At 49.8% G+C, this 10480-nt stretch overlaps 2 protein-coding genes across 2 annotated transcripts in view; one reads left to right on the top strand and one right to left on the bottom strand.

The window, feature by feature from the left end:
- Positions 1-422: 422 nt before the first annotated feature.
- On the top strand, positions 423-1997 carry ankrd63 (ankyrin repeat domain 63; the record flags this gene model as incomplete). The annotated part of the gene is made up of 1 exon (XM_084438376.1): positions 423-1997. The coding sequence occupies one exon, from the start codon at positions 423-425 to the stop codon at positions 1995-1997; it is 1575 nt and encodes a 524-aa protein (XP_084294502.1).
- Positions 1998-3830: 1833 nt separating this feature from the next.
- The window catches only part of pak6 (p21 (RAC1) activated kinase 6), a gene marked incomplete at both ends in the record, with an annotated part of 7682 nt that continues 1032 nt past the window's right edge, over positions 3831-10480 (bottom strand). Inside the window, 7 exons of the mRNA XM_084438487.1 lie at positions 3831-3998; positions 4784-4918; positions 5212-5337; positions 5453-5579; positions 6782-6915; positions 7143-7679; positions 8858-9514. Of these exons, the coding sequence (XP_084294613.1) occupies positions 3831-3998; positions 4784-4918; positions 5212-5337; positions 5453-5579; positions 6782-6915; positions 7143-7679; positions 8858-9514 (1884 nt within the window). The remainder of the gene's footprint in view (positions 3999-4783; positions 4919-5211; positions 5338-5452; positions 5580-6781; positions 6916-7142; positions 7680-8857; positions 9515-10480) is intronic.

The raw sequence follows: 10480 nt of genomic DNA, 5'->3' as shown, positions 1-10480 counted from the left end.
AGCAGCTTGTGAAAGAACAATAAGCGGCTGATTTAAGTGCCTTCCTTTGTAGTGATTTTTTCTACCTGGCAGACCTGAAAAACACTGGGCACAGTTTTCTCCTCGAGTAATTATTCGGCTCAAATAGCGTATATTTCCTCCAGACGGAGTGGAGGTCGCCGATTCTGAATGGGCTGCTGCAGCCACGCAACGCTCCTCAGATGGCTGTTTCCTTGGCAACGTGGGGAGGTCCATGCGGAGGGAGAGCTATAAAAACAGACAGCTCTGTGCCCAATCTCACTCTGAGGTAAACACACTCACTGTCAACACAGAGAGAGAGCCCCGAGAAGCTGCTTCGCTCTTTCTCTCATCCCTCTCTGTCTTGGGACACACACACACACACACACGTACAGCTCCCAAGTTCCAGAAGTAACGGTTCAGGTATGATGCGGCCCAAGGATCTACGCCAGGGCTCTGGCACCAAGACCTTCTTGGACGCCATGCACGGCGGCAAAGTCCACCTGGCGCGCTTCGTCCTGGACGCGCTGGACGGGCGCATCATCAACTCCAAGACGGAGAACAGCCGCACGCCGCTGATGTTCGCCGTGTGCCTGCCGGAGCTCGGGGGCAGGGGCAAGTTCACCCGTCTGCTGCTGGACAGGGGCGCCGACGTCAACTGCCGGGACGAGAACGGCCGCACCGCCGTGAGCCTGGCCTGCGAGCTCGGCCACCTGGACGCCGTCAAGCTCCTGGTGCAGTTCAACGCCGACCCCGACGTGACGGACGCCTGGGGGAACAGCGCCCTGATGTACGCCGCCTACGCCGGCCACAGCCAGGTCCTGGAGTTCCTGGTCAGGGCCTTCAAGAGGCTGGGCCTCGGGCTGGACCGCACCAACAACGCGGGCCACTCGGCCATCCAGGTGGCCGGCTTCTTTGGCCACAGCCAGTGCGTCCAGGTCCTCAGCTTCCCCGGGAGGAGGGGTGCGAGTGCAGGCTTGGAGGAGCCGCTCAGCAACATCGGAGATCGGAGACGGCAGCCGAACAAGCTCTCTGTCCAGGTTCTGGAGAGGTTCTCCAAAGAGGCCCCCGGAAAGAGCCAAGACCAGCTGCCCGGGGTGTTCCAGAGACAACTGAAGGTTGGAGACAGCAATGGGTCGTGGAATCGCTTCAGGTACCAGAACCAGCCCCCAGAACACGACAACCCTTGCCAGACTATCTCCCACCGTCCAGAGAGGGGCCACACAGAAGAGGTCAGAGAAGTTGTATTCACTGGCAAACAGTTACAAAACTGCAAGCTTAGGGACCTGAGGGGGGTTAAGACACTGAGCCACCTCCCCGAGCCAATACAAAGAGACAGAGGACTTAAAAAGCAGGACAGTATTCCTCTCTGGGGCAAAGCAAAGTCATTTAACCTGGACCTCCTGAGCAGCAGAAAGCAGTCCTATCAGGGTGATGTAGGTGACATGAGCATATCAGCCAGTAAATTAAAGAGAGCCTCGCTGCAAGACGAGAGATCCCTGATAGCAGAAATTGAATGTCTTGAGAACGCGGTGACAAACGATGGTGAGAAAACTGTCACGGCGCCAAAAGGACTTTTAAACGGCAAGAATCAATCTCTGAGAGCAGCACCCGAGGATAACACCAGATCGCAAGAAGATGAAGATGATGATACCGCTCAACCGAGCAGTAGAGAGAGTCAGAAGAGGGGCAGTCTCCCGCCGACTGGGCGCAAGCTTCTCTTCCACAGAGGAGAGCTGGAGCCGGATACGATTCCGATCCGTGCACCGGGAATGACCGGGCTCGGAACCAGGTTGCTGCGACGTTTCACTGCCCCCGAGTTCATGAGAATGGTTATAGACTGTTCCTCTGGCTCCCAGCAGGTCAGAGGGAGAATGTCCAGGTCCGAAACCTTCCCTTTCTCTCACACGCACCAGAAAGTTAACAGCCAGCCCAGCGTCGACAGCATCAGCGGGGTGAAGTGTGAATTCGAGAGCAGCTCTCGAGTCACTCTCGACTAAAAAGACTGAAATTGCAATAGTGGTGCCAGTCGATGCATTACTTAAAAGCGCATGCATATAAAATGTGTGGTAAATAGCTATTTCATTCTTACAAGAAGGAAAATAATCATAGCTTATACTTTGATGTTTGAGCTTGTAAATTCAGTCTGTGCTACCTGCGCAACTGGTTCTGCAGTCACTTGTTCGTTTGTGTAGCCTACATAATGTATGATATTGCACTCTGAAAAGCTATTGATACATAATTATATACAATCTGTTCATAATGGAAAAAAATATGTATATAGGCCTAGTTTTGAAGTTTTCTGTTTGCCTACTTAGGCTAGGCATTGCTGTGTATAGCTGTATGATTCACTAATAAAGTCTATTAAAAAACCTGAACATACTTAACATTGTTTTTTTAATTAAACTGCAGTGTGTGTGTGTGTGTGTGTGTGTGTGTGTGTGTGTGTGTGTGTGTGTGTGTGTGTGTGAGAGAGAAAGAGAGAGAGAGAGAGAAAGATCAAATTGACTGACTGGTTAGCTGAGATCTAATATGCATTATTTATTGATTTATACAAAATTAAAATAATGTATATTTCTCTTTTTCATGAATGACACATAGAAATACAAATACATGAAATATGCCGCATCCCTGTCAGAATACTAACACCATGTGCAATGTGAACGCTGGTGGACGTTCCTCAGCCTCAAATGTCAAGCCTGTGTGCTTTATCTATGCAAACCAATGCAAATACAGTCATACATATTTTCAGTAGTAACACACATACTGCGGTTTAGAAAGTCAGTCAAAATATAGCAGGGGGGGTGTTGGAGGACTATCACGGCATCCCAGGTTTAAACACCTCCCGCCCCCAAATCAAGTCAAATCATCAACTATTCAATCCATCTCTTAGCAGGTATTAGGTCCTAAAGTACAGTATTATTTGTATTTACATTATTTGTTCATCAGCTACATTTTGAATTGGATAATTCTAAAGTGAAAACCTTATTTGCAACGTCACATCATACAAACAATCCACAACACATTTTTGAAACAAAAAAACAAAACAAAACAAGAATAAATATCAAAAGAACATGATGATTCCCTCAGCCCAACAGAAGCAGCTGCTTATTCCTCATACACATTGGTCATGGTGATGAAGGAGACTGGTCTCAGTGTTGCACGCGTTTCAAGCATTCAGATCCGGCCAGGTGCGCCTCCGTTGTGGCCATGCAGAGTTCAGTTCATTGCCATATGTGCATTCATATGTGCAGTTCCAATAAGCTGGAAGCTGTTTCCAGTGTGTCCATTGTCCAGAATGGCTGGAGAGGTAATATTACATAACAGCCTCCCCAATAGTCATGAGCTATCATAGCTTGAGTCAGGGACCTTAGTGTTAAAATATGCACGACTCGTACCCAAACATTATAATGTTCCATTGCAGTACATGTTCATAACAATGCATTTCAGGGTCATCTTGGATCAAGTCATGAATGCACCAATGTGAGACTAGTGTTGTGTCAGGAGAATTACCATTGGATGTCAGTCACAGGTAGGTCCAGATGTCATTGAAGTGAGTTACTGTCAGGAATACTGCTTGCATGCGGCCTTTAACACAACCTCAATTCCCTGCTAAAGTGCTTCTCTGGTGTCCAGGCCCGTGCTGCGTCTACCAAACGTCCCGCCATGAGCAATATAACAACACCAGACGCCGTCTGCTCTCTATTTCTGCTCTCCCATTGGCCGGGATGGGTGCTGGGTGGGTTGGGCCAGGGCCAGGTTCAGACTGGCCTGGATACTGGGGCCTATCAGGTCAGACCGAGGGCGGGTATAAGTGGAGCGGGTCCAGCAGGTCAGCAGCGGGACATGCGCTTGCGGTATTGCTCCACCAGGGGGACCAGGCACTGCGGGGAGCCGCTCTGCAGGAGGAAGGGGTGCTCCAGCAGGTCCGTGGCGCTGGCTCGCTCCACCGGGTCCCGGGTCAACATGCGGTCCAGGAAGTCCTTCAATACCGGGGAGATCTGCAGAACGGGGAAAGACAGAAGCCATTCAGTAGTGTGTATGTGTGTGTGTGTGTGTGTACTGTATGGGATGCTAGTGTGCTTGTGTAGGCCTACACACTAGCATAAAAGCATAAAATGACTAGTCAACCAGCAATGCACAGGGTGGTTTGATAGCTGTCCCCTAGCAGGCACATGTTTTTCAGGCGGTGCTGCGTAGCATGAGATTTAGACCAATCAGGAGTTGCCAATACCGGCTTCAGACAGGTCTCTATCACAAGAAGTATAAAGGAACATTTTGAGATATAATGTGTCTGTATAGCTTAAAAACTGAGTAGTGATAAGTTAGGAAATTGTTATGAATTTGAAATTACCAACTGCTGCTAGAGTGGAGCACTGAGCATTCCACCATTTGTGTGAACTGAATATTTTTAAAACTAATGGCATCATTTAAGTATTTGAATGTGAGTGAAAGTGAAAATCTGAACATTTTGGTGTATAGCATATGAAAATACTGTGAAAATGGTAGGAGTAGCGACAATTTGCAAAATGTGTGGATATTCAAATCACCAACTGCCACAACTCTAACAATGGATCGTTCCATTATTCATTCCAATGGGACAAAAACTATGAATAAAACTGAAGTGCAGTCACTTCTGTACGTGATGTGCGACTGTGTCGGTAAGTAGCATGACATTTAGACAATCAGGAGTCACCAATACCATTGCACACCAGCACTAGTGGGCAGTAGAGTTTGCTCATACACCTGCATCCACTTACTTCACCCCCTGGGTGTTTTTTCTCACCTGGTTAGCATTTTTCACAGTCGGGGCTGGCTCATCTCTCAGCCTCCTCATGGCCGCCACGGGGGTCTCACTGAAGTAAGGGGGCTCTCCATCTACCATCTCTACTACCATGATCCCCAGAGACCAAACATCCACCTGGAACACACACACATGCGCGCACACACACACACACACACACACACACACACACACACACACACACACACAAACACATACACACACACACAAACACGCCCACACACAAACACGCGTACACACACACACACGTGCGCACACACACACACACACACACACACACACACACACACACACACACACACACCATGTTGCCATTAGGTACAACCACAAAAATTCAACATTCCTCTTGTACGGTATGCCATAAGTATTGGTTTCTATGTCTGTGGGTGTGAATCGGCACTGTCTCTCACCTCAGTGCCGTACGGGGATTTAGAAATGACCTCAGGAGCCATCCAATAGGGTGTTCCCACAAGAGACTTCCTCTTGGGGATATCCTTACTGATTTGGGCACAAAACCCAAAGTCTGACAGCTTGATCTGTAGGTGAGATAATAACATTACCTTAACAATTCAATTTTAAAAAGAGAGACAGGTAGAGGGAGTGTGTGTGTGTGTGTGTGAGAGAGAGAGAGAGAGAGAGAGAGAGTTTTACCCTCCCATCCACTGTGAGTAGTATGGAGTCACTCTTGATGTCTCTGTGGATGACTCCCTGGGAATGGAGGTAGGCCAGGGCCTGGAGCACGGCCTCACACACTGTGGCAATCTGCTCCTCACTCAGCCTGTAGAACATACGCACACACACACACACATGCGCATGCACGCACACACACGCACACACACGTGCACGGACGCACGCACACACACACACACACACACACACACACACACACACACACACACACACACACACACACACACATTGAGACTATCACCCGACAGAAGATTACTTTTTTTATTTTATTTTAAATCTATCTATCTATATATATATATATATATATATATTTTTATATACAGCAGATCCTCATAAGATGTCGCAAAACAGACTTGGGTGTATTTGAAAGGTTGTGAAACGGATAAATCTCTGAAAATACCTCAGAGATATTGAAAATACCTCAGAGATATTGAAAATACCTCAGAGATATTGATAATCCTCAAAACGTATGCGTGGGCCAGAGTGGAATGTGAGCAGGTGTAATTTAGCAAAAGAGTTTCATTTCAGACAGTTCAATCAATGCGGTGATAAACGCAGGCTTTGACAAGGACCGTCTGGGGCAGCGAGCAGATTTGTACATGTCGCTGAGCTTGAGAGAAATCACTCCATCGCACTGTCCCTAGACATCTGACTTCAGGGTGATAGAATGGTGACAAAGCAACACTTGGTTCAAAATGTTTAATATATTGACAGTTGGAGATAATACACACAGACAGCTTCTCTCTGCTGTTGAGTGGGCAATTTTCTTGTTGTAGCTTATGCGCTATTCAATATATTGAACTGCACGGGTGCATAGAGAAATCTCATTTTTGTCCCAGATTTGACTCTCCGCGTGTCAATTCAACATGCACAAATCTAGTTATGATATTGGATTATAGATTTTTTTTTCCCATAGGGGGGATGATATGTTTTGCTCCAGTGTGTGTGTGTGTGTGTGTGTGTGTGTGTGCATGTATGCGTGCATGTGTGTGTGATAGAGAGAGGCGGCTGAATGGGTTTCTCTGTGCTGGATTCATTGCTTAGTTCACCATCTTCTCAACTAGTTAGTACCACACTACCCCCTTGTGGTCGATAAAGTCGTAAAACATAATTTCATAACCAGATAGAATTCTGTCGCATTTTTTTCCTGTGTCATAATATAACTTTGTAGCTGCCACAAAATGTCAGTTGTCTTTCTCCACAGGCATCTCAATGTAAATAGACGTATTTGTGGGTGTGGTTATCTAAGTGACTAGGACATGGAGGTGGTGGTGCATAGCGCGTCCATACCTGGTCTCAGACACGACGTTGGTGAGAGCGCCGCCCTGTAGGTACTCCATAATGACCCAGAGCTCCTCCTCCACCAGCGCTGACTTGAACATCTCCACCACACACCTGTGCTGATAGTCCCTCATGATCACCACCTGGGCAGACACACAAACGACGTCACACCGGGGCCGCTCGGCGCAGAACATCAGACCAGAAGACGTGTACCGGTGACATGTCCAGGGCCTCATCCCCAAGCAAATACGACGCTACACGTACAGAAAACACTGCTGTAAACAACGCAACGCCCAAGAACATTGTGTGAACATTTCCGCGGGCTCTGTTCTACTGTGTTTGCTCCCTGAACGGCCTGTTGGGTTTGTACCTCGTTGAAGAGCAGCTCTCTCCTCTGCTGTCTCCTCAGGTCCATCATCTTCACCGCCACCTGCCTGCCGCTGTGTTTCTCCCGGGCGATGCACACCACCCCCGTGGAGCCCTCCCCGATCTTCACAAAGTTCTCCAGGTACGAGCGCGGGTCCCCCTTGTCCACCACCATCTGCAGGGCGGCCTTGAACTGCTCGTGGGTCACCTTGGGCGGGTCGGGCGGCGGCCGGGGGGACGGGTGCTGGGGGGGCCTGAAGGCCGGGGAGCAGGGGCCCGGGGGGCTGGCGGCCAGGGACCCCGTGGGGGAGGGCCTGGGCTGGGACGGGCTGTCCTGCCTGGGGAACGGGGGGTTGGGGCAGCCTGAGTGTCGGAGGAAGGGCTCGGGGACGCCGGGTCTCAGCTGGCCCAGGTTGGGGGACAGGCCCAGGGTGTAGCTGGCGGACGAGCGGACGGACCTGTGGGGTCGGATGCCGCTTACCAGAGGGCTGCTGGTGCCACTGGGGAGGAAGCCAGACTGGTGTCTCACAGCCGACTCTGCCTGTATGATAACAGAGAGAGAGAGAGAGGGAGAGAGGGGGGGGCAGAGAGAGAGAGAGAGAGAGAGAGAGAGGGAGGGGCAGAGAGAGAGGGGGAGAGAGAGAGAAAGAGAGGGAGAGAGAAAGAGAGGGAGAGAGAGAGGGGGAGAGGTAGAGAGAGAGAGGGAGAGAGAGACGGGGAGAGAGAGAGAGATAGAGAGGGGGAGAGAGGGAGAAAGAGAGAGGGGGAGAGAGGGGGGGCAGAGAGGGAGAGGGAGAGAGGGGGAGAGAGATGGGGAGAGAGAGGGGGAGAGAGAGAGAAAGAGAGGGAGAGAGAAAAAGAGGGAGAGAGAGAGGGGGAGAGGTAGAGAGAGAGAGGGAGAGAAAGAGAGAGAGGGAGAAAGAGAGAGACAGGGAGAGAGAGAGAAAGAGAGAGGGAGAAAGAGAGAGGGGGAGAGAGGGAGAGGCAGAGAGAGAGGGGGGGAGGGAGAGAGAGAGGGGGGAGAGGCAGAGAGAGAAAGGAGGAAAGATAGAGAGATATAGAGAGTGTGTTAGTTGGCTGTTGTCCCAGGGTCCCTGCCCTTCTTTATACTGTAGCTGAATGTAAATGACGTCCTTCACTTTCACACCATGCGTCCACTTCACCTGATATGGCCTGTGTTCATAAACACCACCAGAACGTTCCCTGATGATCTCGCAAAACTCTTTCCTCTATTAACATTTGCAAGCACATTAAAACCTTAACGCATATTTTAGCAGCACCATGAAAAAAAATCCAGCTGTATTAATTGGGCACTCGTCCATAGTGTATAGAAAGTTAAGGAAGCAATTTTCTGCTATGGGATGACGGGATCCTTTAACCTTATATGACTTTCACGAGGGGATTGGACCATTAGATCTAGCTTTCTACAGCCACTCTCACTTGCATTTCCTATTATGCAGAGGGCTCTCGTGAAAAAACATTGCCTGTCACATGCTACAGTGACCTTGGCCTTGATGCAGTAAAGTTCCACAGACCGGGATTTTAAAATGTATTCATAATTACTGTCATGGGCTACCTGACATGTTTTGAGGGACGATTTTTGCATTTTTACAGCTTATAGAACATTCCATCCAATCATAGTTGATGGAACTCTCTGATGGTGGATTTACTTGTGTGGCATGCAATGCATATAGTATCACATGGTGTTATGATGCCCACCTTCAGGTCATAGGAGGAGTAGGGCCGTCCAGGGCTGTGGTGGGAGTGGATGTAGAGCGGTATGTTGGTACGGAACTCCGTCATGTGACCTCCAGGGTCTCCATGGGTCTGGTGGACAGCCACGGCCGGGCTATAGAAGCAAGCGATGGGCCTCTGGTTGGGAGGCATCCCCCTGACCAGTGGGAACTCCCTCCTCACCATGAGTCTCTCTGTAGGGCTGCCCATCTCCCCCCCCACGTAAGCCCCGATCACAGGCATCTGCATGGGCTGCTGGGGGGGAGCCGGGGGTCCTTCCAACGAGCTAACGCTGACCTCGTAGGTGGACCTCGCCCTGGGGAGAGTTCCGTTCGGCTGGAGGGTGACGCTCTTCTTCATCCCCAAGTACGGAGTCCCGCTCTCGCTGTGTACGTTCCTAGCCCTGTCCCTCCACTGTCTCTGGTCCGGCCCCTCGTCCTCGTCCTCCGGGCCCAGGCCCTCGTACTGGTAGGCGTCCCCCTCCGTGACCTCTCCCAGTCTGCCCAGCGACTGGGCCCTCTTCCTGGACGAGGGGCTGCCCTTCCTCAGGGAGTTGGAGCTGGTCACCGACAGCCTGCTCATGTCGTTGATCATGGCCGAGATGTACTCCCCGTGACCGATCATACTCCCACGCACGATAGTCTGCAAGGCAAGGGGACTCATGTTCACCGCTAGGACTGTAATGATCACATTATAGGGAGCTTGTGTATTTCAGTCTGAAAGAGAATAATGAGGGTAACATAATCATCGCTGGAAGGCAAGTTAATTTTAGATTTCTGAGTCTGAAAAGACAGTTTTGTCATTATTCAAAGACGCAGACTTGAGTCATCTCCCCGGTGGCTTTTGACTATGACAATACGCACAAAGTATCTACATATTGCAAGAAAAAGCAATAAAGTCCCCAGTACCCTGCAGACACAACCCTTTAGCACTACATAAACGCTTCCCCTGTTTGAATAATGTAAACATTGCAATCATGCCCAGTGTCAGCTAGGCCTAGATGATCTTCTGCATATATCCTTGAGAGCCAGAGAGAGACAGAGAGGAAAGAGCACAAACTTGCTCTGGCAGAGAAGAATGATGATAAGACGACCCGGGGGGGCTCTCAGTTGAACCTATCAGAGCCAAAGCCTTGTGGCCTATTACTCAGCCTGCGTGGGCCAAGTCACGCTCGTCTCTCTGTCTACAGCGTCTCCTATTTCTCTGCCATGGCGCTGGCATCGCGATATTACCACCTCACCCCGCGCCCTTTCGAGACGAGAGAAACGGCCCACTGAGCAAAGACACATCTAAAAGACGTTTTAGATGTCTTTTTCGGACGTCCAAAAGACATCCAATTAGGAGTCAGAATTAAAGTTTTTTTTTAGACGTTTAGATATTGAACCTGTTCTGCACGTCCAGAGACGTCTTAGAGGGGTCCAAGCCAGACGTGTGAATATTGAGGGGTCCAGCAGACCTACAAATGGGGTTCTGGACCGACGGACGTTATTAAGACATGATCTGAACGTCTCCCTGACGTCGCATGTTTGCTGGGGGGAGACTGCATATTGTGTAAAGTGACCCCGAAAGTTGTTAGCCGGCAATGTCAACCTCATCTAAGGTTTTATA

The sequence above is a fragment of the Borostomias antarcticus genome (assembly GCF_949987555.1).
Source record: "Borostomias antarcticus genome assembly, chromosome: 5".
NCBI classification, from domain to species: Eukaryota; Metazoa; Chordata; class Actinopteri; order Stomiiformes; family Stomiidae; genus Borostomias; species Borostomias antarcticus.
This window is presented reverse-complemented; position numbering and strand designations above follow the sequence as displayed.